Here is a 27,794-nt window from a genome sequence, read left to right on the forward strand (position 1 = left end):
CATTCCCACCAGCAGTGTAGGAGGGTTCCCCTCTCTCTACATCCTCGCCAGCATCTGTCATTTCTTGACTTGTTAATTTTAGCCATTCTGACTGGTGTGAGGTGGTATCTCATTGTGGTTTTGATTTGTATTTTCCTGATGCCGAGTGATGTGGAGCACTTTTTCATGTGTCTGTTGGCCATCTGGATGTAGCATAGACATTTTTAATGTTTATTCTTCCAACCCAGGTGCATGGGATGTTTTTCTATTTCTCTCTGTCTTCCTCAAATTCTTTCATAAATGTTCTGTGTTTTTCAGAATACAGATCCTTTACATCTTTGGTTTGTTTTATTCCTAGATGTCTTATGGTTTCTGGTGCAATTGTAAATGGGATTGATTCCTTGATTTCTCTATTACTTTATTGTTAGTGTATAGAAATGCAACAGACTTCTGAGCATTGATTTTATATCCTGCAACTTTGCTGAATTCCTGTATCAGTTCTAGCACTTTTTTTGGTGGAGTCTTTTGGGACTGGGTGAAGTCTGCATTTCATGTCATCTGTGAAGAGTAGAAGTTTGACTTCTTCTTTGCCACTTTGGATGCCTCTTATTGCTTTTTGTTGGATAGACATCCTTATCATGCTCCTGACCTTAGGGGAAATGCTCTCAGTTTTCCCCCATTAAGGATGATATTTGCTATGGTTCTTTCATATATGGCTTTTCTGATGTTGAGGTATGTTCCCTCTATCCCTACATTGTGGAGAGTTTTTATCAAGAAAGGATGCTGTACTTTGTCAAATGACTTTTCTGCATCTATTGAGAATATTGTGTGGTTCTTATCCTTTCTCTTTTATTAATGTGCTGTATCACATTGATTGATTTGTAGATGTTGAACTACCTCTGCTGCCCAGGAATAAGTCCCACCTGTCATGTGAGTAATTCTTTTAATGTACTGTTGGATCCTATTAGCTAGTATCTTGTTGAGAATTTTTGCATCCATGCAAAATTGGGGATATTGTTCTGCAATTCCCCTTTATGGTGGGATCTTTGTCTAGTTTGGGGATTAAGGCTTCATAGAATGAGCTTGGAAGTTTTCCATACATTTCTATTTTTGGGAACAGTTTCAAAAGAATAGGTATTAATTCTTCATCAGATGTTTGGTAGAAAACCGCTGGGAAGCCATCCATTCCTGGATGCTTGCTTTCTGGGAGATTTTTGATTACTGGTTCAATTTCTTTGCTGGTTATGGGTTTGTTCACATTTTCTGTTTCTTTCTTTTTCAGTTTTGGTAGTTTATATGTTTCTAGGAATGCATCCATTCCCCCCAGATAGTCTGATTTGTTGGCATATAATTGCTCATGATATTCTGTTAGAACTGTTTGTATTTCTTCAGTGTTGGTTGTAATCTCTCCTCTTTCATTCATGATTTTTTATTTATTTAGGTCTTTTCTCTTTTTGATAAGTCTGGCTAGAAGTTTATCAGTCTTTCTAATTCTTTTATTAAACAACCAGCTCCTAATTTTGTTGATCTGTTGTACTGTTTTGTTTTGTTGTTGGGTTTGTTTTTTTTTTTCCCCTACATCACTGATTTCTGCTCCAATCTTTATTATTTCTTTTCTCCTGCTGGGTTCAGGCTTTATTTGCTGCCCCGCCCCCCCCCCCCTTTCAGGTGTAACGTTATATTTTGTGTTTGAGATTTTTCTTGCTTCTTGAGGAAGGCTTGTATTGCTATATACTTCCCTCTTAGGACTGCCTTTGCTGCATCCCAAATGATTTGAACTGTCATGTTTTCATTTTCATTTGTTTCCATGTATTTTTTAAAATTATTTAATTTCCTTCTACCCATTCATTCATTTTTTTTTAAGATTTTATTTATTTACTTGAGAGAGTGAGAGAGACAGAGAGACAGAGCATGAGAAGGGGAGGGTTGGAGGGAAAAGCAGACTCCCCGCTGAGCAGGGAGCCTGATGTGGGGCTCAATCCCAGGACCCCTGGATCATGACCCGAGCCAAAGACAGACACTTAACCAACTGAGCCACCGGGCACCCGGCATTTATTCTTTTTTTTTTTTAATTTTAATTTTTATTTATTTATCAGAGAGAGAGAGAGAGCGAGCACAGGCAGACAGAATGGCAGGCAGAGGCAGAGGAAGAAGCAGGCTCCCTGCTGAGCAAGGAGCCCGATGTGGGACTCGATCCCAGGACGCTGGGATCATGACCCGAGCCGAAGGCAGCTGCTTAACAAACTGAGCCACCCAGGCGTCCCGGCATTTATTCTTTAGTAAGATATTATTTAACCTCCATGTATTGTGGTCCTTCCAAATTTCTTGTGATTGACTTCAAGTTTCATAGCATTGTGGTCTGAAAATATGCATGGTATGAACTTAACCTTTTTGTTCTGGTTGAGTCCTGATTTGTGACCTAGTATGTGATCTATTCTGGAGAATGTTCCATGTGTACTTGGGAAGAAAGTATATTTTGCTGCTTTAGGATGAAATGCTCTGAATATATCTGTTCAGTCCATCTGGTCCAGTGTGTAACTCAAAGCTCTCGTTTCAGGGCACCTGGGTAGTTCAGTTGGTTAAATGTCTGCCTTTGGCTTAGGTCATGATCCCAGGGTTCTGGAATCAAGTCCCACATTGGCTCCCTGCTCAGTGGGTTATCTCCTTCTCCTTCTGCCCTTTCCCCTGCTCATGTTTTCTCTAGCTCTCTCTTGTGTGTTCTCTGTCTCTCTCAAGTAAATAAAATCTTTTAAAAAAATTTTTTAAATGGAAAAAAAAACCCCACCAAAAAACCCCCCAAACCCTCATTTCCTTGTTGATTTTCTACTTAGATGAATCCAATGAATCCACATCCGTTGCTGTGAGTGGGGTGTTAAATTCCCCCTACTATTATTGTATTATCATCAATAGGTTTCTTTAAATTTGTTTTTTTTTTTAAGCTCTTTTTTAAAAGAGTTCATTTATTTGACAGAGAGAGAGAGCAGCAGAGGGAGAGGGAGAAGCAGACTCCCCACTGAGCAGGAAGCCTAATGCAGGAACTGAGTCGAAGGGAGAAGTGTGCCATGCAGGCACCTGTAAGTTCATTACTAATTGATTTATATATTTGGCTACTCCCAAGTTAGGGGCATATATATTTGCAATTGTTAGATCTTGTTGGATAAAGCCCTTTATTATGATATGGTGTCCTTCTTCCTCTCTTATTACAGTCTTGGTTTAAAATCTAGATTGTTTGACATAAGGATTGCCACCCCAGCTTTCTTTTGATGTCCATGAGCATGATAGATGGTTTTCTACCTCCTCACTTTCAATCTGGAGGTGTCTTTGGGTCTAAAACGTGTTTCTTGTAAGCAACATATTGATGTATCTTGTTCTTTTGTTTGTTTGTTTTGTTTTTTCTTTCTGATACCCAGTGTCTTTTGATTGGACATTTAGTCCATTTACATTCAGAGTAATTATTGAAAGATATTAACCTAGTGCTATTGTATTACTTGTAAAGTTGCTGTTTCTGTAGATTGTTTGTTCCATTCCAGTCATTGTTATTTTTGGTCTCTCTTTCTCTTAATGGGTCCCCTTTAATATTTCTTGCAGGGCTGATTTAGTGTTCATGGATTCCTTTACTTTTTGTTTGTCTTGGAAACTACCTCTCTTTCTATTCTGAATGGCAGCTTTGCTGGATAAAGTATCCTTGGCTGCATATTTTTCCCATTTAGTACATTGAATATATTGGGCCAATCCCTTCTGGCCTGCCAGGTCTCTGTGGACAGGCCTGCTGCCAATGCCAGCCTTACATGCCTACTTTTGTAGGTTAAGTATCTCTTGTCCCAGACTGCTTTCGGGATTTTCACTATATTTTTGTAATTTGCAATTTTTACTATAATATGTTGAGGTTTTGACCTATTTTTGTTGCTTTTGAAGGGAGTTCTCTGTGCTTCTTGCCTTGAATGCCTGTTTCCTTCCTCAGATTAGGGAAGTTCTCAGCTATAATTTGTTCAAGTGAAACTTCTGCCCCTTATCCCCCACTCTTCTTCTGGGACTACTGTATTATGGATATTATTTTGCTTAACGGAATCACTAACTTCCCTAGGTCTATTTTCATAATGTAATAGTTTTCTTTCCTTTTACTTTTCAGCTTCATTATTTTCTGTAGTTTTATCCTGTAGATCACTGGTTCACTTGTCTGCTTCTTTCATCTTCATTTTTGTGGTCTCCAGTTGGGACTTCATCTCAGTTATAGCATTTTTACTTTAGACCTCACTAGATTTTAGTTCTTATTTCTCTACAGTAAGGGATTCTCTAGTGACTTCTATACTTTTTTCAAGCCTGTCTGGTGTCTTTATAATTGTTGTTTTAAATTCTAGTTTGGATATCTTACTTATAGCCATATTGATTAAATCCCTGACTGTAGGGGCACCTGGGTGGCTCAGTGGGTTGAGCCTCTGCCTTGAGCTTGGGTTGTGATCTCGGAGTCCTGGGATTGAGCCCTGCATTGGGCTCTCTGCTCGGTGGGGAGCCTGCTTCCCCCTCTTTCTGCCTGCCTACTTGTAATCTCTCTCTCTGTGAAATAAATTAAAAAAAAAAAAAATCCCTGGCTGTGAATACTACCTCCTGTTCTTTCTTTTGTGAATTTCTGTGTCTCATCATTTTGTCCAGAAAATAAAAGAAGAAAGAAAAAAAAAAACAACAGCATCATCAACAACAGAAAGAAAACAAACAAACAAACTAGATCCTGGGTGTGTTTTGATCTCCTTGTTGAAAGAAACTAGATCCCAGCCCCTGGGTGTCTGTGGGTTAAGCCTCTGCCTTCAGCTCAGGTCATGATCTCAGGGTCCTGGGATCAAGCCCCACATCGGGATCTCTGCTCAGCAGGGAGGCTGCTTCCCCCTCTCTCTCTGCCTGCCTCTCTGCCTACTTGTGGACTCTCTCTATGTCAGATAAATAAATAAAATCTTTAAAAAATAAATTAGATCCCAAAATAAAGAAAGAACATATACAGGTAAAAAATTCCCCTAGAGCTGAAGCTTTGCAGCCATCTATGATCAGTGAACTTGGTGAGAATGAGCTGTTGTGCTGGTCTTTTGGGGGAGGGACCTGTTACGGGTCTCAGGTGAACTTGCCCTAGTGGAAACGGGCCTCCAGTGCACAGGGAGGCAGGGCTCTGTGTAAGCAGCTCTGGAGTCCACTAGGTCGTGCTGTTTGGCTCCTTGAGGGCTTTCAGTACTGATGGGTGGGATGAACGTCTTGTTGCCCAGCTCTCTAGCTCCAGAGCTGAAAAATGTGCATCCTGGACTCTCCAGTGAGCCCTTACAGGAGAGCGATCAATCACTCTTGTCTACCGGGTTTCTGTCAGAACTCAGTGTTCACCCTGCCTGTGTCTGAGCATATTTATCTCGGGCATGCACTGAGTTCCCAAACTCTAACTTTTAGGGACTCCTGCGGTGTAGACCCAGGCTGTTCACCCAGGGAGGGTCTTGCCACCTTTCTGCCTTTTGCTGAACCAGACCCATGAAAGCAGTCACATGATGGCTCAGTGGTTCGCAGTTTAGGACAACCCAGAGCAGAAAGTTGGCACCTGGACTCACTGTTCTCAGCGGGCTTTCATGCTCCTGTGCCTGGGAACCATTCGGCATGCAGGTACCACCAGTTCTTGCGAACCTGGCGATCCTCAGACCGCACTGTCACAGCCTGGATTCCACCCAGCTTCGCCACTTGAGCACCTTGAAGCCAGGCACGTCCCCCACTGTAGCCGACTTCTAAAGGTTCTAATGTTGGCTCTGGTGTTTTTAATACTTTGGGGTAGTCTCCTTAGGCAGTCTCTCTCCCTGCCACCATATCCTTAGCTATAGCACACCGGATTCAAGTCTCTATGCTTCCTACCTTCCAGATTAGTGGTGGTTTTTCTCCCAGGAGACTTGCAGAATTTTTCTCAGACTTCCTACTGATATTTCGGGTGTTCTGAATGATTTGATAACTATCTAGCTGTATTCAAGGGATGAGACAAACTTACGGTCCCCCTACTCCTCTGCCATCTTAACTCCTCTCCTGGAGAGATCTTTAGATCCACAAGAACTCTATGGATCTCCAGACTGCATCTCTCACAACTCCCCCATGTCATTCCTCTGGGCTTGATTCAGAGACCATTATCTCTGGCTGGGGCAACTGCTCTTGCTTTCAAATGGCTTTTAGAAGTGAGGACCACACTGTGGTTCATCTTGATGGGATGAGTGTCCTTCAGATGCTGGAAAGATCAGGAAAGCCTTGGCCTGGAGCTATGACACTAGGTCCAGGAGGGGGAGGAGCTAAAGGAGGATCTTGAGGACAAAGAGCTGATGCAAATTCAGCCACTGCCTCCCACCAAGGTCAGCAGGAAGCTGTTGATGGTTTCTTCAATGGTGTCTTTCCTTATTTTTAAATCCAGTAGCTGTTATTTATGTATCTTTAAATACTTATTTTGTTCTCATGTTTGGTTATTTTCTTTGGAAAGTTCAGCTATGCTTTTGTTGCATCTCCCTTGCCTGTTTTCTATCATTTTCTCTTTTATTCTCTTTCATTATTTTATATAGTTTGGTTAATTCTCTATCATTATTATATACTGTTTGCTTTGGTCAGTTTTATCCTTTATATTGGTAAGTGAGTTTTTCATAGTATCTAATTTATTTGTGTCCTTTTTTAGTTTCATCTTTATTTTTTTATTTTCCCCTTTCGACTTTTCCCTTAGATTTTGTTTTGTCTTTTGTCTTCCTCTTCTCATGTCATCTCTTCCCTGAACTCCTGCCTTTGTATTTTTGTTTGGATGGAGTCAATTCCCTGTGTGTTTTTTTTTTTTTTTTAAGATTTTATTTATTTATTTGACAGAGATCACAAGTAGGCTGAGAGACAGGCAGAGAGAGAGGAGGAAGCAGGCTCCCCGCTGAGCAGAGAGCCCAATGTGGGGCTCGATCCCCGGATCCCGGGATCATGACCTGAGCTGAAAGCAGAGGCTTTAACCCCCTGAGCCACCCAGGCGCCCCTCCCTGTGTTTTTAATATCAAAACAGAATATATAATCAGTCTTAGTTTTCATCTTTCCTGTGACTAACAGTTTTCTGGTGTGTACTTTTAGCTATAGATAAGATTTGCTGTTCTTTTCTACCATTCTTACATAGTAATTTTGTATGAAAAGTTGTATTAGTTTATATAACAAAAAAACCACAGACTGGGTGACTGAAACAATACAAATTTGTTTTCCCACTCTTCTGCAAGCTAGAAGACCAAGATCAAAGTGTCAGCATGTTTGGTTTCTTCCAAGGCTTCTCTTTGGGCTTGCAGAAGGCTGATTTCTCACCGGGTCCTCATAGAATCTTTGTTCTGTGTGCACTCATATTTCTGGTGTCTCTCCATGCATCCAGCTTTCCTCTTTGTTTTGAGCTCCCGGTTGGACTGGATTAGGGTGTAGTCTAAGGACCTCATGTTGACCTAATCATCTCTTTGAGAGCCTTAACTCCAACTGTTTTCACATTGTGAGGTACTAGAGGTTAGAACTTAAGCATATGAATTTTGGACATACACAGTTTTAACTCATGACAAAGGTATTTGTCACTTTGTTTTTCTTTATTTTTAATCCATTTCTTTAAAATATTTTATTTATTTGAGAGAGAGAACATGAGAGGGGGGAGGGTCAGAGGGAGAAGCAGACCAGCCCCCTGAGCAGGGAGCCTGATATGGGACTCCAGGATCATGACCTGAGCCAAAGGCAGTAGCTTAACCAACTGAGCCACCCAGGCATCCATTTTTAATCCATTTTTAAATGAATTGTGTTTTCTAGGACCCATGATTTTCAGGGATCTCCTGCGAAGGAAGGGCAAGAGGGCCCAAGGTAGTTTTCCAGGCTGAACAGTGCCAAAGTTTTTAGCTGCCATGGTCACACCACCTCGTTCAGTGTGGCTTTTCTTAGCAGTTTTTGTATAGCCTCTCTTCCTTTGCTTTCTTGTCCTAAACTGGCCCATACCTGCTGTCATACCTGTGCTCTCTGGCTTTGTCACTGGTCCCTGAACCCAGGAAACATAGTGCCTGCATTTGAGGTGAGCTGTTTATCTACTTTCTGAGATGTATCATGTTTGGTTTCCAAGACATTCTTTTGGATACTGTGTACCTTCTCTGTCTACTGGGTTTCTTGTAGCCTAAGTGCAACCTCACTTATCGCTGTGTGCGTTCTGGTTGTTTTGAACAACAGGTATTTTCATTTTCATGTGAACCTCTCATCCTCAGGGAATCTGCTTTCTGGTGTTTTCTGGGATCTGCTGCTGCTGCTTCCCTTATGACCTCCCAAGTGCCACTCCCCCATGCGTTGCTGCCCAATCTCTGCTGCTTTTGGTGGCCCTTATTCAGGCCTTGGAGTCTCTAGTGGCTTTTCTTCTAATATTGTGGAAGACAGGATATTCAGGTCCCCCTCAACCACAACTCTCCATTGCTTTGTAGAATTTCTAGGAGGAAAGGGAAGATTCAGTCATGAATGGCTGCACTTTTTATATTGTAATCATCCTGCTTTATAATGTAAGTTTTCCTATTTTTCTCCACTATAAGGATAGCTTTATGTTTTCCCTAATGACAAATTTCATACTTAATGTGCAACCATGTAGGAGATTCAAGTAACACAAAAGAGTACAAGGAAGAGTGAAAATCATCGAGAGGCAGCCATTTAGCATTTTGGTAAACATTTCAAATATCTTCCAGTTACAAACAGATTTATATGAATAAGTTCATACTGTATATATTGTTTTATATTCTGCATTTTTACTCAGTAATTTGTCCAAAAGCTCTTTGTCAATAAATATAGATTTACCATCCTTTTAAATGGCTATGCTGTATTCTATTGTATAATATATATATATATATACCATACATACATATATATACCACATGGTATATACATAACATAAATTGTTTAACTTATCTAATGAACACCCTGAAAGAGAAATATTTCTGCATTGATTGAGCTCTTTGGGATGGGTAACTAGAAGTTAAAAAATTGCATGCATTTATATTCACACTGCAGATAAGGGCCCATTTTCCTGCATCCTTATCAACCTTTTTCATCTTTGTGTATGTGTGAAAAAATTTGTAACTCATTATTTTTCTTTGAATTTCTTTACTAGTTTAATTAGTTTTTTTTGTTTGTTTATTGGCCTTTAGTGAATTGCATATTCATGTTCTTTTCCCATATTTCTACTGGAATTAGTTGTTTTCTTTTTTGAAGATTTTATTTACTTATTTGACAGACAGAGATCACAAGCAGGCAGAGAGGTAGAGAGAGAGGGGGAAGCAGGCTCCCCGCTGAGCAGAGAGCCCGATGTGGGGCTCGATCCCAGGACCCTGAGATCACGACCTGAGCCAAAGGCAGAGGCTTGCTTAACCCACTGAGCCACCCAGGCACCCCTGAATTAGTTTTTTTTTTTTTTTTTTAAGTTTCAGAAGCCCTGATTTCTTTCTTTCTTTCTTCTCTTTTTTTTTTTTTTTTTAAAGATTTTATTTGTTTATTTGACAGAGGTCACAGGTAGACAGAGAGAGGCAGGCAGAGAGAGAGGGAAGCAGGCTCCCTGCTGATCATGACCTGAGCCGAAGGCAGCGGCTTAACCCACTGAGCCACCCAGGTGCCCCTGGAATTAGTTTTTTATTACTTATTTGTAGGTCTTTGTAATCTGCGCTGTTCCTTGGCCTGCCTTTGTCCTATCTGTTCCTTGCTCTTCCTTTTCTCTGTTCTGTCTGACACCTACGGAAAACATATTTCCCCTTAGGTTCCCTGTGTCAGCTGGCTTCTAGGTAGATTTAGCCAGGAGAAACCCTGATGAGAGGAAATGAGAAACCAGGGTGTTTCTCCCCCATGTTTCAGGTGGCAATGTGTGTATTTCCTCTATGGCTCCTGCTTTGCTTGGACAGCCCACTGAACAACCCAGATGCCCTGAGCATCTTGTGTTCTAATGGAGCACCTCTGGGTGGGGTTCTGGATGAAACCTAGTCCCCAGAAAGACCAGTCCATAATTAGAAGCTTGGAAATTTCAGTCCTGCCCCCATTCTCTTGAGAAGAGAGAAGGGCTGAAAATGGAGTTACTGATCGATCATGCCTCTGAAGACTCCATAAGACCCAAAAGTGTATGGGGTTCAAAGAGCCGCCAGGTTGTAGGACACCCTGAGGTGCTACACCCCAGCTTCATGGGGACTGAAGCTCCTACACTTGAGACTCTCCCAGACTTCACCCTGTGTGTATCTCTTTGTTTGGTTGTCCGTCTCTATGCTGTAGTAAGCTGGTAAATGTGTTTCTGAGTTCTGAAAAAGCACATGATCCAGCAAATCAATCAGACCTAAGGAGGGGGTCGCTGGAACCTCTAATCTAGAGCCAGTCACACCATACACATATGTCCATGATATGTCCTGTGAATGAGGCAGACTTCAGAATAATATATACTGGTCTATTCCCATTTTTGAAAGAAGAAAAAACTCTGTGCATGTCAATAGTAATTCTGGTGAGCAGTTAATCCTGGGGAGTAAAAGGAATGAAGAATTTACCTTTCTAATTTTTTTGGTTTCATATTGGTTGAGATTAGTTTAAAAATATTTATTAGTTTTGTAATGGTTTATGAATCGATTAAAACTAAATGCTTTAGGGGGCGCCTGGGTGGCTCAGTGGGTTAAGCCTCTGCCTTTGGCTCAGGTCATGATCTCAGGGTCCTGGGATCGAGCCCCGCATCGGGCTCTCTGCTCAGCGGGGAGCCTGCTTCCCCCTCTCTCTCTGCCTGTCTCTCTGCCTACTTGTGATCTCTCTCTCTTTCTCTCTGTCAGATAAATAAATAAAATCTTAAAAAAAAAAACAAAAACTAAATGCTTTAGGAGTAGGGAGCATGAACTACATGAAGGTGGCCAAAAGGTACACATTTCCAGCTATAAAATAAATACATTATGGGTATGTAATTAAAAAGAGAAAAACTCGGGGTTTTTTCCTCCCAGCAAAACCCAATTCTTTCCTCCTATGTTGACTTTTACTACTTACACAAAACACTTTACTTCTGGTCATGAAATGTGGAAGTTTCACTAGCTGTGTATCCTATTATCCTAAATTTAACTCAATTCGGACACTATCTTCTCAAACATAATATCCCACAGGTTAAGGGCTCAGTCCCACAAGACTGCCCCCATCCACACACACATTTCACACACATTTGTGGTTCTTTCATGTTATCTGTGACCACCCATTAGCTTCCTCTGGACATTTTTTTTTTCAGTGTGGTTTGTGTTGTAGAGCACTGCTACCTCATGATCCAAGTGTTAGTACAGATGTGACTATGAGGTAGGTAGAGAGACCATGAGTAGCTGACAGATTTTATTCAGGGCAAATATTTTATTTGAAATGTTTCATATTAAGCATCTATGAAATATGAATAATACCAGGAACTAATTATACTTTCCCACATTATTGTACTTGGGTTTCTTTCCCCTTAGAAATACTCAATTACCATCTATGCTTATATACAAATATTTGGTGTTTAACATCTTTTATTATACTGATGTCTAAATTACTACAAAATATAAACAGGTTCTTAATTAGATTGTTATTTTAGACCCCCTTATTTTACCCTCCCCCATTAGTGGTATCATTTTTTTACCTCATATTTCAGAACATCAAAATTCCACCTCTCCATTCTTCAGATCAGAACCCTCTTTGACACATCTGGGAGAAATTAAACCAGATGTGCCCCAAACCAACCATTTTCTTGCTGAACTTCAAGGGCATGCCTGGCTAAAGAGCAGCAGCACTCTTGTTTCTGGATTGAACTGTGTTCTGAGAGGTTCTGTAGCAAAGAGCAGGGATGTGGTGACCGACTGTCCTGCTCCAGCAATTGCGTCCCCTCTCCCTGAGTGACCACTTGTAGGGAACCTGAACTGTTAGCGCCTGAGGTTTAGGGCGGCACCTCACTGTCCTGCTCCAGCCAGCTGACCCAAAGGTAAATGTTTGGAGGTGCTCACCCCTTATTTATTATAGTCAACTTAAAAGTAGCTCGGCAAGTGACACCTAGAAGAAAATAAGATGACAAGAAAAAAGAAAAGAAAAAGGATCAGACTCATTTCGTCACTCACAGCTTTCTGCATTTTAGTTGCGAATTTAAGTTGTTTTGCTTTTGATACTGTATATATTTTTAAGTGATGGTTGATATATGATATGATAGAAGTAGTTACTGAAATTCTCCTAGAGACCTACATTCCTAGAACAGAAGGTCAAACGTGAATTCAAAAAAGACCCCTAGAAGCTTCCGTTAATTGCAGAAAAGGTCCCTAAGGAGCCCAGAAGTCCCTGGCTTTCTCTTACCCTCATTCCTAGTGTGGCGTGCGGGGAGCGCTTCTGCCCCTCCCGCATGAAGTGGAGGAGGGGCGGGCTCAGAGAAGCCCCGCCCAGGGGCGGGGCCTGGAGGCGGTGAGGCTGCGGGTCCGCGGCGGAGGGGCGGGCTCAGAGAAGCCCCGCTCAGGGGCGGGGCCAAGCGCTTCTGCCCAGCCCCGCAGCGCACGGCCCCGCTGGTGCGGTCGGCCGCTGGGAAAGCCGCCCGGAGGACGCCGCGCTGCCAGCAGACCTCACGGGGCTGCTCGGGGAAGCCTCTTACCCTGCGCAGGCCGCCCCCTCGGAGCTCCGGGCGGAGGGTCGGGGCGCGCCCGCGGCTGCCTGCAGTCGGAAGGGCAGCCCGGCAACCAGGAAGGGCAGCAGCCCCGGGTGAGTCTGGGCGCGTGCCGGGCGCTCCGGTGCCGACTTCAGGTCTCCGAGCCGGGCCTTGTCCGTGGCCGGCGGCGTTCTCGGTCGCGGCGGGGGAAGCGCTCGCGGGGTTTCCAGGCTTTGGCTTCCCGGTGTACTCTGGAGGAGCCCCCCGGTCTTCCCCCGCCGCCGGTTCCCGAGCCGGGGAAATGAATGATGCAATCCTGCACCGGGACGTCGCCGCGGCGAGGTCGGGGGTCGGCGCGCGTCCGGCCGGGCCGTCTTTCCCGGCCGAGCTGGGGTGTCCGCGGAGCACCTGCCGGGCCCGCTGCCGCCCGCGACCGCCGCGAGGCAGGGACTGAGTCCGCTTCGTGAGAGAAGCTTTGCGGCGTCTGCTTCACGGGCGCCGCGCGCGGAGCTGCTCGTCCGGGGCTGGACTGACCCGTGCGGGCGTGAGGGTCCGGGGAGGAAGGGGCAAAGTCCAGGATTTCTGAACGGTTTTACCACAGCTGCTGGTGGGTGCTCGGTGTGGTCGCGGGGCCCTCACCGCCGCGTGGGTGACCTCGAGCCGTCGGGACGGTTGAGGTTTTCAGGTAACTGGATGCATGCCAGTGCCCTCTCTAAAGCTGATGTTTTCTGAGGTAGAATTCGACGCAACAGGGCGCACCCATTTTGAGTGTACATTTGGGTGAATTTCGAGATTATCTACACACTTAAAATCGCCAGCGGATAGAATACTTCCGTCTCCCCTGAAGAGTCCCCAAGGCCTCTTTGCAGCCCGGTCGCCCCACCCCCGAGCCCTCATGACCTGATTTTTGTCATCATAGCGTCTGTGTTTTCTGGTGTGTCCTGGAAACGGAGTCATGCTGCATGCGGTCTTTGGGGTCTGCCTTCTCTCACTGTCACGTTTTCTGTGTTTATTTTGGCGCGTGGTACTCATTCCTTCCTCTGGGGCGCTGAGTACGGTTCCTGTGTGGGGATATCCCCCCGTTCGTGACCGCTTATCTGCTGGTGGACTTTCTGGTTGGGGGCTGTCACAAAGAGAGTGCTCTTGGGTCTCTCTTGGGTAAACCTCTGTTTAACTTCATCAGAAACCACTAAAATGTTTTCCAGAATGGTTGTACCATTTCCTATCCCGAGCAGTTCTGCGGTTCCCTGTCCTCACCAATACTTGGTGTGGTCGGTCTTTTTCATCTTAGTCATTCTTCTTTTCAGTTTCGTTTCATATCTTCTTTTCTGGAATGTCTATCCCAGTCTTTTACTCATATTTTAATAAGTTGTGTTATTACTGACCTGTAAGAGTTCTTTATTCTGGATACAAGTTCTTTGTCAAATACGTGTATGGTAAGTATTTTCTCCTATTCTGTAGCTTGTCTTTTCTTTTTCGTTTTTCTTTTCTTTTTTTCCCCCATTATGGTATCTTTTGTTGTTGTTGTTGTTGTTGTTGTGGGCAGAGGCAGCGGGGAGAGAGAGAGAGTCTTAAGGAGGCTCTGTGCCCAGTGTGGAGCCTGATGTGGGGCTTGATCTCACCACCCTGAGTCATGGTTCTGAGCTGAGATCAAGAGTCAGATGCTTAACTGACTGCACCAGCCAGGTGCCCCATCATGGTATCTTTTGAAGAGCAAGTGCAAGTTTTTAATCTTGAGGAAGTCCATTCTATCATGCTTTCTTTTTATTGTTCATGCTTTATTTAAGAAAGTTTTGCCTACCTCAAAGCTGTTATTCTAGCTACCTATTGCTGTTTAACACATTACCCCCAAACTTAGCAGCTTTAAAACAAACATTCATTTTTTCACAGTTTCTGTGGGTTTAAAATTTGGGAGGTCACGTTGGCCAAGTCCAGTTTATTTGAATGCTTTATTGGAGATCTGCCTTGCTCATTCACATGGGAGACAGGATTCAGTTCCTTGAGGGTTGTGGGATCAAGGGCCCCAGTTCCTTTCTGGCTGTTTCCTGGGGGCCTCTTCCAGTTCTGCCACATGGACCTCACCATAGGGCAGCTACCAACCTGGCAACTGCCTTTCTTTAGAGCAGGGAGGGAGGCTGGGCCAAGATGGAAGCCACATTCCTTTTCTTTGCTTTTGAGACCAACTCAAAAATTGGATGAGAGAAAGGTTATGCAAGGTTTGTATTTTGAACCCTCTGAATTATTTATTGCCATTATGGTTCCCCTCTTCAGACTCTTTGCGTTTTCTTGCCTCATCTTCTTAACTATTTCTATTATCTTTTTTTCTTCTGAGTTTTGGTACTTTTATCTATTTCTACTTACAGTTTTAATTATGAGGATTATAATTCAGAATTGTTGGCTGTGTTCCCTTGATATTGGGCAATGGAACTTTTCGTTGACTGTTCTTGGCATGTTGGCCACTGTGTCTACTCCTTTTGAAGACAGAAGGATCTGTTTTGCAGAGTCTGAGATATACCTGAGTCAGCCCTCTGTCTGCGTTTTGTTCTCTCAGTAGATCCTCTCCCCTTTCCCTCTCGTTGGCATTCTGCTAATTGGGTTAGGTGATTTCCTGTCAGACCTGAGGCTTTTGCAGAATAAAAGCCAGAGAAAATAATGTGTTTACTCCTCTGCAGTGTGGAAAGGAGGCAGAAGTCAAGCGTTTCGCAAGGGAAGCAGTCTTAGGGAATTTTGCATCTGACCCTTCTTTGTACTAATCCTGCCAGTGGGGAGAGGGAAGCTAGACAGTTTCTCTTTCTTCTCTTGTGTCTGGACCTTGATGTTGGTTTCCTCCTCTCCTTCTAGGCTCTCATCTTGCAGAACTCTCAAGATCTCTTGTAAAGAGATTCATAGAGCTTTATGCTGCATTTTTATTCAGGAAAGAAGCAGGGAGAGAAGAGTGTTATTTCCCAGGAATCCAGCACTGGAGAAACGTGAGTCTGGTTTGTCTGTTGTTGTTGTCATTTATCATTACCAGTTTCCTCCTCACCTGAATAAAACTGTCTGCTGTCATGTATGTGGGATCCATAAAATCTCAGGTTCTGCAGAACAGCTATACTTTTTTTGAGTCATAAAATACACTATAAATGCATTGACTGGGAACCCTAGGCCTACTTACCAGAGGCTCTTTGATTCTCCTCTGACCCAGAAGCTTCTCAGGCTGCATTTGTGCCTTCTTGCAGTGCCTAGAGGACCTGAAGCCGACTCACCGCTCCTCTGCAAGGTGACATCCATCTAAGCCTGGTAAGGTTTATTCTCTTGGAGGTGCTTGATCTCCACAATCTCTGTACCAGCTTGCATTTGTTCTTACACAGGTGAAGGTAAGAAGTCGGTCCTGACAAAGAGTAAGCTGCTGAAGCGATTTTGGATGCCTCTCATGAAATACAGAGATGAAGGAGTTCAAAGAGATTCTGGGTGAAGAGGTTTTTCCCTCTTATCTAAAATCAGACCCCCTAAGCCTGGCCCTGAAGGAAAACTTGCTTTTGTACTTTCGGAGTTGGGGATAAGAAGGGGTCGTCCTCAGAGGCTTCTTCACCATTTGGCCCTCTCTTTCCCCCAGACAGACCAGCTGGGCGCCGGGCGGGTGGGAGACCTGTTCTGACCCGCGGAAGGGAGGGGCTCAGTGGTCCAGACTGGGCCTGGGAACTGCCATGTCAAAGCACCTACCCTTCCACCAGGACTTCTGCCTCCTGTCCTGTCCCCCTGCCAGGGCCATATGTGAGGGATCCAGAGTCCATTCTCTAGCAAGGAGTTTTGTGTATGTGAAATTCTAAGGTTCACAATTTACTTGGAAGCACCTGAACTTACCAGATGTTTTTTTCCCCCTTGTAGACATGAGAATTTTGACTGAATTATGAATGGCTCCTGGTGGAGAGCTGAGAAAAAAGGCAACCGGCAGTAAATAAGGAGGCAGGGCATTTTATGGTGGGGACTGGGAAGGGCTAGGGGAGGCTCAGGCCGTTTGTTTTGAGTGTGAGCAGGGAGCTGAAACCTGTGTAACCCCTGGTGTGGAGGGCATATCCCCTGATATGAGCATTTTGTGGGCAAAGCTAAGGTTCTGTAATCCAGCTCTGTCTCCCAGGGAGGGTGTGGAGAAAGATTCCGCCTTCCCAGTAAATTCAGTGCCATTTTTGTCTCAAACATCGTATTTTCTCTGCCTTTGGTACCACTATAGTGCACCATGGGAGGTGTCGGCAATTCTGAGTCCTAAGTCAGGACTCATGTTCATCTGGGGATATGGAAGTCAGCCCTCACTCTACTTAAGGAAATGTGTGTTTCCTTCCATATTTGAGGCTGATGGTCTGGTTGAAGCTATTTGTTTTGTCTGTGGTTGGGGAGAAGCTCAAGCCACTGGCTTTTCAGACATGAACAATAATGATTGGTCTGGTCATCTCAGTGAGACTGCGCCTCTTGGAGATGATGCCCGTTCTGTACTTTCCAGGTCTAAGGCTAGGCGCAGGGGGGCAGTGTGGACTGGCTTTGGGGTTAGGAGTTTTGAGACTTCAGGAGCCCGTCAGTCTTCCTCAGGAGTCTTGCCCATTCTTAGTTATGTTGTGTTGCCTCATGCATAGTCTTTAGCCTGTCCCATTTATTTCATTTTAGCTCTTCTTAGGTATATTTCATTTTAGCTCTTCTTAGGTAATTTGTCTGCTCCTGGCTTTCCCTCCATTTACATATGACTCGTTCTCCATGCTCAGGGGGGTTGCATTGCACTAAGCACTGCTTCTCCGCTGACAGACCGTCTGTGCTCTTCTGTGCTGGGGTAGCTGTCTTTCCATGTGATGTGAAGTGCATTGATTCTCTCTGGACCAGTGCCACGTGGGTGGTTACTGAGCCACAGAGAGTGGGATACGAGGCTCCTTGGTATTCCCTGGCTTGGTGGAGATTGGACAATTTATGAAACTTGTTTCTATCCACTGGTCTCCCAAAGAATGTGCAGACTTTCTTCTTTCATTGTTAATGAATCATCACCCATCACATTGTCCAGCTAGCAGAACTTTGGTCTGTTTTTTTTTTTTTTTTTTTTTAAGATTTTATTTATTTGAGAGAGAGAACATGTGGGGAGAGGGATAGAGTGGGAGAGCAGAGGGGAGCCCAAAATGGGGCTCAATCCCAGGACCCTGGCATCATGACCTGAGCCAAAGGCAGACGCTTAACCGACTGAGCCACCCAGGCACCCTGGTCTGAATTCTTCATGGCAATCTTTGACATTTCCTCAGTCCAGATAGGTTCCTATCCAATGTTTAACCTTATTTAGTTCTGCTTAATTTATCTGCCTCTCAGTTTATCCACATCTTAATTTATGTACCACCTTTTATGTTATCTGTATGCATTTGAGATCCAAATTTTAGTTTTTTAGCCATCGCTTAGGAGCTGTGTCACCTGGGTCATTTAATTTCCTTATACCTCTGGTCATTAATCTGTGAAATGGACACATTAATATCATTCCTACAGAAAGGCATGGGACCAGACCTAAATGATGGCTGTGAAGTTTCTTCCAACTTAAGAATTTATTATGTCAATTCTGTTTCATTCATGATAGTCATCATTGCTGGTTAAGGATTTTTAATTTTAGGCTAATAGCACTCTAAGTTGGAATAGGTTTTTTTTTTTAAAGATTTTATTTATTTATTTGACAGAGAGAGGGAGATCACAAGTAGGCAGAGCAGCAGGCACAGAGAGAACTGGAAGCAGGCTCCCCGCTGAGCCGAGAACCCCCCATGTGGGGCTCGATCTCAGGACCCCGAGATCATGACCCGAGCCGAAGGCAGAGGCCCAACCCACTGAGCCACCCAGGCGCCCCTAAATTGGAATAGTTTTGTTGAGAACAATAATCTCAGTTCTAAGTTCTCAATAACTTCTTAGATTCAACTCTATTTAATTTATGTAACATTTACTTTATACCTACGGGGTCCTGGAAATAAAGATGAAAGATATTTCACTCAAGGAGAGGAATGGGAATGATTAATTAATTCTCTGAAGGAGTAGGAGATAATGTAGTATAAGGCAGGTTATTTAATTATCATCTTGAAGAATAAATAGGAATTTGCCCACTGAGTATGTGGGATTAGGTGATTTCAGACAGAGAAAATAGCATTTGCAAAAGCATAGAGGTTTAAAAAACCATGACATATTTAAGGAACAAGACATCTTCTGTATATTATGAACATAAGGTGTGTGTGTGTGTGTGTGTGTGTGTGTGTGTGTGTGTGTGTGTGTGTGTTTTGTCTTGGGGGAGAAGGTTGGTGAAATAGGATCCAAATCATGGAGGGCATAAATTAATTGAATAACAGAGATATTATGGTTAATTGATATGCTAATGATGGGGAATGGTTTAGCAAGGGCATCATTAGGTCTGCTATGATTAAGTACTTTTTTTTTTTAAAGGTTTTATTTATTTATTTGACAGACAGAGAGAGAGATTACAAGCAGGCAGATAGGCAGGTAGAGAGGGGGAAGCAAGTTCCCCTCTGAGCAGAGAGCCCGATGTGGGCGGGGCTTGATCCTAGGACCCTGAGATCATGACCTGAGCCAAAGGCAGAGGCTTAACCCACTGGGCAACCCAGGAGCCCCTTGATTTTGATTAGACTTTAAAGATAGAACCAGCATAGTTTCCTGAATGATTGGGTAGGAATTTTGGACATGGGCCATCAAGGGAGAGAATGGATTTTTATTTTTTAAGAAATTAATTGGACTAGAATCTTGGGGGTAAACAGGATCCTAAAGGTTCCATTTACCTTTAGGTAAATTGAAGAATGGCAGTTTTGGTGGGACGAGAAGATCAGGAGTTCAGTTTTAGGCTTGTATTTGGGGTGTTTCCCAGACATACGAGTCAGTCAGGTCAGGTAGGTGGTTGGAGTTGAGAGTTTGGGAGAGAGGACTGGGCTCCAGGTACACATCTGGGAGTTCCCATCCCAGAGACGACATTTCAAGCCATGAGCCCGGATGAATTCCATCGGGGAGTGAGTATGGTTGGAGAAGACCGGTGGGGGGCCGGGGACTGTGGGCATTACAACATTAAGAGAATGGAAGAGAAGCAACCTGCAAAGGAGCTCAGTCTGTTTAACGGAAACTAAATTCACATTGAGGCTGATGTTAGTTTAGAGTTTAATACTCTATTATAATCTTACTGGATTCACGGACTGTCTTCTCTTTCCCCCTTGTCAGTGGGTCTCCAGTGAAACTCCAATTTCCCATTAAGAGCCCTCTTTTATAAGGGTTCCAAACAGGGGTCTGCAGTTTTTCTGTCAAAGGCCAGATAGTAAATATTTTAGGCTTTGCAGGCCTTACAGTCTCTGCTGCAGTGGCCCACCTGCTGTGTTATGCGAAAGCAGCTGTGGACATGTAAGCCAGTGAACATGGCTGTGTTCTTCTGAAACTTTAATTATGGACACTGAATTTTGAAACCCATGCAATTTCTGTGTGTCGCAAAGTTTTATTCTATTTTTTTTTTTCAATTATTTAAAACATAGACATGCCTGGGGCTGGGGCTCAGTGGGTTAAGTGTCCCGCTCTTCATCGCAGCTCAGGTCTTGATCTCGGCGTTGTGAATTCAGGCCCAGTGTTGGGCTCCGTGCTGGTGTGGAGACTACTTGAAAAACAATAAAAAAAGCAAAACCAAAAACAACTTGCTCTTACTTTACAGACTGTACAAAAACAGGCTGATTTGGCCTACCGGCTATAGTTTGCCTCCCCCTGGCGTAAAAGTGTTAAAAATATAAAACGTTTCTTCCCCCAGGTCAGCTTTGCCCTGGACCCTTCTGCCAGGTGCACTGCAGCTCCTTGGGGTTTGTTTTCAGCAGTGTGTGTTCTAAATACAGATTATTTGCATCATCTGTGTAGCCTCATATGGGACATATTTGATGAGAGACGGGTCTGGGGAACCTTTAGGATCCCATTTACCCCCAAGATTCTGGTCCAGTGATTTTCTTAAAAAATAAAAACCCACGACATCCCTTTCGAAACTGTCCTCCATCGCTTCTGCAGCTCTGTGGTCTCTCAGACTCTTCCTGTGAGTCTTGACCTCCTTTTCCTTCCCAGGCTCCTGATCTGATCCTTTCTGCTCCTGAGAGCTCTGTCCTCAGCCCCCCTCTGTCCCCCTCTCTCTACTCTCTGGTGACTTCCGTCAGGCCATACCCTCTGTATGGCTGACTGACAAATGTGCTGTTCCGCTCTGAACTCTTCTGTGGCAAAAAGCCTTTCGGGATTTTCCACTACCTAGATGTTAAAATCCAGACCCATCAGCCTGGCCCAGAGCCCCGCTTGGTGCCCTGCCCGGCAGCTGGACTCCAGTGGGCAGTTTCCAGAATGTCAGCCATCATTCTTGTTCCTTGCCTTGGGCCCTGCTCTTCTCTTTGCTGTCATTATCCTCTCTTCTAGCCTCCATCTCCCTGCCCCCTACTCACAGCACCCACCAAACTGATGCCCTGCCCTTGGAGAACCCACTCAGGCTACTTACCCTTCAAGATTTGGGTTGAGTTTCTGTCCCCTTGGAAGCCCTGTCTCATAGGCAAGCTCAATCATCTTCTCTGTGTGCCTGTAGTATCTTTAGTATCTTATGCACATTTCCACTTCAGCGCTTGCCTTTCTGCAGTCATTGTCAGGTCAAAAATAGTCGAATATTGGTTGAATGTGATATATATTTGTAAGTCGGTACCTTCACCAGACTGAGCTCCTCGGAGAAGAGTTTGGTCCTGCTCATCTTTGTATTCCAAGAGCCTGATATTTAGATGGTGCTTACTTTGTGTTAAAAACAACAACAACAACAAATGAGCCCAGGAGTCCATGTTTATGTGGAATATGCTGACTTTGATACAGATCAAAGTATATTGGCATTAGTAGGCCTAATTGGATCTTTTTATGGTGAAGCATGTTTAAATATGTCTGTCTTTTTCTCTTGTAGGAGGAAGATTCTTGCGAGGATGGTCTCCCATTCAGAGTTGAGGAAACTCTTCTGTTCTGCAGATGCAGTGTGCTTTGATGTTGACAGCACGGTCATCAGAGAAGAAGGAATTGATGAGCTAGCCAAAGTCTGTGGTGTTGAGGCTGCCGTGTCAGAAATGTAGGAATAGTATTTATTCACTTTATGAAGTGATAAAGAGTTGCAAGAGAGTGTTTGGGTGGCATGCAGGACCACGGCCGTTATTCCCTGAGTTTTAGGCCCTGACAGCAAACCCTGGGCAAGTTAGCTTCTTCCGTCACTCAGGGCTGAATTCCCAGTGTGCATCATCCAGTCACCAGGCTCTTACCCAGTGAGGGAAACGACGACCATAACTAACCAGAGGAAATGATGGGGGGTGGGGATGGGGATCCACGGGGATCCCCAGTCGTCCAGCGCTTTGTGTCCATGGCTGACCGTGTGGCCTTAGTGGCTTGCTACAAAGCTAGTTTGGGTTCAGAGTCTCTTAGTCTATGTGCAGGTGAGACCCTTCCCTCCCTCCTGCCCTCCCCATTGCTGCCTGCAGTCACCAGGTCGCAGACATTTCATGTTCAGCTGCATTTGACGTGAGATGTGACCACAAAATATTAATGTGATTCTCAAGCAGACTGCAGTAAGTTTATTCCCATGGCCTCGCTGCTGTGGCACTGTAGCATGTTGTGTGGTGGGGCTCTAGGCAGCACCTTCCTCATGGGTGGACACTGGAGGAGCTAGGGAGGTAAGGTGTGGACTTGGGGGACATCTGACTTGCCTAGTCTGATTGTTGGGTCTTCCTCCTAGGACACGGCGAGCCATGGGTGGGGCAGTGCCTTTCAAGGCTGCCCTCACAGAGCGTTTAGCTCTGATCCAGCCCTCTAGGGAACAGGTGCAAAGGCTCATAGCTGAGCACCCCCCACACCTGACCCCGGGCATAAGGTAAGAGGAACCCTGGTCTTGGTACCATCTCTCCGTCAGCACCTGCATTTTGGGGCATATCCTCTTGAAAGCATCTCACTATGGCTCTAGTGCTGCCTTCTGCCTGCCTCTTTCAGCTCTTATGTGCGGTGCTGTCTGAGTGGTTCTGCCCAAGTCCTCTGCCCTCCCCTTCTCCAAAGAGAGAGCCGAAGTTTCCTCCTCATTTTCTGTTTCTAGGTTCATGGGCAGATTGGGTTGTGGGATGGTTTCTTAAGCAGTCCAGCCCCACCTATTAATTTCTTTTTTTTTCCCCTATACTTTATTTTTTTTAAAAGATTTTATTTATTTGACAGAGACACAAAGAGAGAAGGAACACAAGCAGGGGGAGTGGGAGAGGGAGAAGCAGGCTTCCCGCAGAGCAGGGAGCCTGATCTGGGCCTCCATCCCAGGACCCTGGGATCATGACCTGAGCTGAAGGCAGATGCTTAATGACTGAGCCACCTAGTGCCTCCACCTATTAATTTCTAAGTGCATTTAGAAAAACATACATGGGGGGCCTGTGGGTGACTCAGCAGTTAAGCATCTGTCTTCAGCTCAGGTCATGATCCCAGGGACCTGGGATTGAGCCCCGCATCGGGCTCCCTGCTCAGTGGGGAGTCTCTTCCTCTCCCTCTCCCTCTGTATGTGCTCTCTCTGTCTCTCTGTAGCTCTCACTCTCTCTCAAATAAATATATAAAATCTTTTAAAAAATACATAAAACATTATAATTAACCAAGCAATATACCTTGTCCAATGTGTTTGGGCATATGCTTTGCAAACAAGAAAATGTATTTTAGTTTCCTTTTCATGTTTCATGTTTAGTAATGATTTTGGTGTTTTATATTTCTTTTTGCAGGGAGCTAGTAAGTCGCCTCCAAGAGCGAAATGTTCAGGTTTTCCTAATATCTGGTGGCTTTAGGAGCATCGTAGAGCATGTTGCTTCAAAGCTCAATATCCCGTCGACCAATGTTTTTGCCAATAGGCTGAAGTTCTACTTTAATGGTAAGAATTGAATGGTACCATTTTTCCTTTCTTGTTAGTTTTAGTGTTCGGTATCTTATGTAATGTCTGTTGGAATGCACCTTAAGTAAGGCAGCCTCAGAGTTAAACACTGAGATGAAGGATTCTCTCCTTTTTAATTGATTTAATTTAATTTAAATTAAATTAATTAACATATAGTGTATTATTAGTTTCAGAGGTAGAGTTCAGTGATTCATCAGTTGTATAGAACACCCAGTGTAGGGGCACCTGGGTGGCTCAGTGGGTTAAGCCTCTCCCTTCGGCTCAGGTCATGATCTCAGGGTTCTGGGATCGAGTTCCGCATCGGGCTCTCTGCTAGGCAGGGAGCCTGCTTCCTCCTCCCTCTTTCTCTCTGTTGCCTCTCTGCCTACTTGTGATCTCTCTCTGTCAAATAAATAAAATCTTAAAAAAAAAGTAGGCAGAGAGTGTGAGAATTACTATAAGAAAGAAAATCGATCAAATCTGAGTTGGAGGGCGCCTGGGTGGCTCAGTGGGTTAAGCCGCTGCCTTCGGCTCAGGTCATGATCTCAGCGTCCTGGGATCGAGTCCCGCATCGGGCTCTCTGCTCGGCAGGGAGCCTGCTTCCCTCTCTCTCTCTCTCTGCTTGCCTCTCCATCTACTTGTGATTTCTCTCTGTCAAATAAATAAATAAAATCTTTAAAAAAAAAAAAATCTGAGTTGGAATCTCCTCTTAGATGAATTATATATTAACTTTTTAAAACTTCGATATATTACTGTTTCATGGTGTTCTGTCCCCTTAGTGAGGTTTGAGAATTATAGCTCTGATAGCTTAGAGGGTAAAACCGATTGACCTCAAGGTGTTGATGACCTAAACACCTCAACAAGAGGGACCTGTACTTTAAAGTTGTCTGTTGGAGGGTGGGGAGAGGTGTGGACATCCAGGCTGTGTCACTTTATTGAGGGCCATTTTTAGCTTTCTCGGTGATATTTAAGTGAGGGTATCATCTGTGCACAAAGCTGGCTCTACCGGTATAATTCTTTGGGTCACTGACAGTGTTTTAACTGCTTTTTTAAGGTGAATATGCAGGTTTTGATGAGATGCAGCCAACTGCCGAATCTGGTGGGAAAGGAAAAGTTATTAAACTTTTAAAGGAAAAATTTCAATTTCAAAAGATAGTCATGATTGGAGATGGCGTCACAGACATGGAAGCCTGCCCTCCTGCTGTACGTATTAAGTGTGCTGGTTTTTCTGGTTGTGTTTTTGTATTAGACATCTAATTTGGAACTCTGTGAGATTGGTGAAAGTTAAACAAGAACGCTAGGTAGCATTGTGAAAAACCAAAACAAATAAAACCACCTGAGTCTCAGTATGTCAGCTGACATTTTGCAAACCTAAGGAAGAGAATGGTTTAGAACTTTTTGACCTGGTTCCTGACACCTCTCAGCCCAGGTGTGTGCCCGATTTTCAGCTTCACTTCCTTGAATAATACCAGAAATAGTAAGACAGCTCTCGTAGCTGGAACCAAAATTTTAATGTATATACATACATATATATGATTTTATTTTTTGAGAGAGCATGTGTGTGCGGTGAGAGAGACACGAGAGCATGCAGGAGCAGGGGGGAGGGGCAGAGGGAGAAGCAGGCTCCCTGCCGAGCAGGGAGCCCAGTGTGGGACTTGCTCCAAGGACCCTGGGACCATAGCCTGAGCTGAAGGCAGACACTTAATGGACTGAGCCTCCCAGGCGCCCCTGTGTTTTTATATTTGATAATATTTCTTCATACATTATCTTCTCATTTTTACTAGTTAAAGGGGACTGAGGCTCAGGGAGGTTTGAGAGTGTGCCTGTGTTAAAGCACTTCATTCCTATGAATGAATGTTTTCTGAGACTAGCTGGAAACGCATGCTGTGTAGTAAGTGTCCAGAATATCAAATATGTCCCTTTCAGGTAGGACTTTATCCTTATCATTTCATTCTAAATTAAGAAAAAAGAACCAAAAATAGAGTGGTGAACTTTTCAGTACCTACTTTCCTGAGATCTAAAAATAGTTGTCTCTGTAAATGATTAACACAAAGTGGTTAAAGAACCTTTGGGTCCTTTTCACTGACTTGCGTCAGCTCAAGATAAGACATCTTCAGATGATTGACCCCCCCACACCGGTGCTGAGTTAGTCACAGAGGCTGGGCCAGTTGAACGAGGAGTGCCTGAAGGAAACCGTGGAGAGTTCTGTCAGGTTCCTGCTAATCCTGATGTCAAGAAATGACCAAACTGTGAATAGCAGAGGACTTTACCCGTCATCAGACAATGACAGGCCTGACTGAACTGAGCGCGAGTGTGTCTACGCAGGCGTATAGCCCTCAGAGATGGTCAGAGGAGTGTGTGATATAGAGGAAGGTTAGCTGCCCCATGTGAAGGCCTGGCAGGATGTGGATGGGGGGGCAGCGGAGCAGAGTGGGGACGCACTAGGAGCGGACCTGGGCCTGTCAGGGGGCAAAACCTGGCGGGAATGGGCTTTCTCTTCAGCAGCTGCTGGAGACTTTATGTATCAGGCACTTGGGGGTTTCCACTAGGCTGTGGGGAGCCCTGAAAGGCTTGGGGACAGAGAAGGAAGGCGACAGTGTGTTGGGACAGCTGAGTCGGTGCTTGCTTGCAGAAAGGGCTGCCAAGGAGGCAGGAAGCTTATGAGGCTAAATTTAACTGGAAGTCAGAATCTCGCTCTGTTTTCCCCTTGTGTGGTCTGAAAACAAAAATGAAGAGAAAAGGCAAGTAAAAGAATTTTCAGTGTCCAAATTAGGTACAATGTGCCTATACCCTGGCAGAAAAAGAGAAAGTACCGCTTTAAAAGACCATTGACTATAAGAAGGTATCACTTGGCAGATACTAAGGAAACAACATAGATGCAATATTAAATTTAATGATGGAAAGAAGAGTGTTGCCCCAGATCCTGGGGCTGTCATCTCCTTCAGCCCAGAATAACACCCTCCCTGGGAGGGAGGTCCGTCAGGCTCACAGAGGGCCCGTCAGGAGATGCCTGCTGTGGTCCTGATTCTAGGGCCAGTGGGACTTCACCTGCACCCCAGGCTTCTCTCTCATCTTCCCTCTTTGAGATCGTCTGGCCTGGCTGTGCCTGCGTCCAGTTTAGAACTCAGGGGATTTTATCTTTGTAAGGGATTGTGCTGGTGTTAAGGGGGCTTAAATTCTCCTGGAAGGCTGCAGTGGCCTGGGCCTGAGTGGATTTGCAGCAGAGGTGCTCGGTCTCATTCATTCTTGGGACAGGGGAGGCAAGAAGGCACCCTTTGAAGGCTTGGCTTTACCTCTCTTAGCACAGTTTGTTCTTTCAAGGAACACTTACTGCCCCAGGGTGTATCCTTTTTTTTGTTTGTTTAACTCTTTCCCCCCCTTTTCCCCTCTTAGGATGTTTTCATTGGATTTGGAGGAAATGTGATCAGACAACAAGTAAAAGACAACACAGAATGGTACATCACTGATTTTGTAGAGCTTTTGGGAGAACTGGAAGAATAATATCAATTTTTATACGGTTCATAACAACTTTAGGTAAATTTTTAAGAGTTACACAGTTTGATACCATTTGCTTATAATTGCTTATTACAGCCTAATGTATAGGTTTGGTACCGATTATCTGTACTTCCAAGTAGACTACAGAAAATTGCTCCTTTTTAACTGCAGTCCCAACATTATTATGACCATTAATTACGTGGAGAGTTTTATAATCTGAATTCTTTATGTATTTTCCTACCTATATTTTATTTGAAACCTTGTAAAGGTGGATAGTAAATGAAACACCTTGCCTATTGGAAATACAGGGTAGGCAGCTTATGTGAATGTTGGTTTTCCCTTTGGAGGTAAATAAAAATTTATCATGTATCAGTACAGATTGGTGGCATTGTCACTTTCTGCCTGTCGTGTATTTCACTATCAAATGTTTAAGGTACGTTCAGTGTTTGAGTAGAAACAGCCTCCAGGCAAGGGACCAAGAAGTTGGGAGACCCTACCCTGATCACAGGGCGCAGTGCTGGTAACCACGCAACCCCGCCAACCCTCACACTGGGCGGGGGGCGGGGGGGCGGGGTGGTGGGGGTGTTGGTGGGGGTGGTGGGGGTGGTAGTGGGGGTGGTGGCGGCTGGAGACGCTTCATTAGCTCTTGGAATTAGTCCTATCAGGAATGTTACAAAGGCTTAAAAAAATGGAGCCTTAAACAAAAGCAGTGACCTTAAAAGACAGGCATTTGATAATCCCATGAAGTAAAAGAACTAAAAACACATTTTACTCATCCCAAACGGGTTTCGCCTT

General features: G+C 44.3%; 1 protein-coding gene across 4 annotated transcripts in view; it reads left to right on the forward strand.

The window, feature by feature from the left end:
• The window catches only part of PSPH (phosphoserine phosphatase), a 39,388-nt gene extending 12,014 nt beyond the window's left edge, over positions 1 to 27,374 (forward strand). The window contains exons 1-8 of one of the 4 annotated variants that reach the window (XM_032328114.1): positions 12,595 to 12,708; positions 15,437 to 15,564; positions 15,780 to 15,874; positions 21,534 to 21,692; positions 22,350 to 22,484; positions 23,359 to 23,504; positions 24,559 to 24,707; positions 26,898 to 27,374. In XM_032328114.1, the coding sequence (XP_032184005.1) occupies positions 21,553 to 21,692; positions 22,350 to 22,484; positions 23,359 to 23,504; positions 24,559 to 24,707; positions 26,898 to 27,005 (678 nt within the window). In that variant the 5' untranslated portion in view covers positions 12,595 to 12,708; positions 15,437 to 15,564; positions 15,780 to 15,874; positions 21,534 to 21,552 and the 3' untranslated portion in view covers positions 27,006 to 27,374. Of the gene's footprint in view, positions 1 to 12,450; positions 12,709 to 15,436; positions 15,565 to 15,779; positions 15,875 to 21,533; positions 21,693 to 22,349; positions 22,485 to 23,358; positions 23,505 to 24,558; positions 24,708 to 26,897 lie in introns of those variants that run through there. The other 3 variants (XM_032328112.1, XM_032328113.1, XM_032328115.1) reach the window with 3 other exon arrangements.
• The last annotated feature ends 420 nt before the right edge of the window (positions 27,375 to 27,794 follow it).

The sequence above is a fragment of the Mustela erminea genome, chromosome 20 (assembly GCF_009829155.1).
Source record: "Mustela erminea isolate mMusErm1 chromosome 20, mMusErm1.Pri, whole genome shotgun sequence".
Lineage (NCBI taxonomy): Eukaryota > Metazoa > Chordata > Mammalia > Carnivora > Mustelidae > Mustela > Mustela erminea.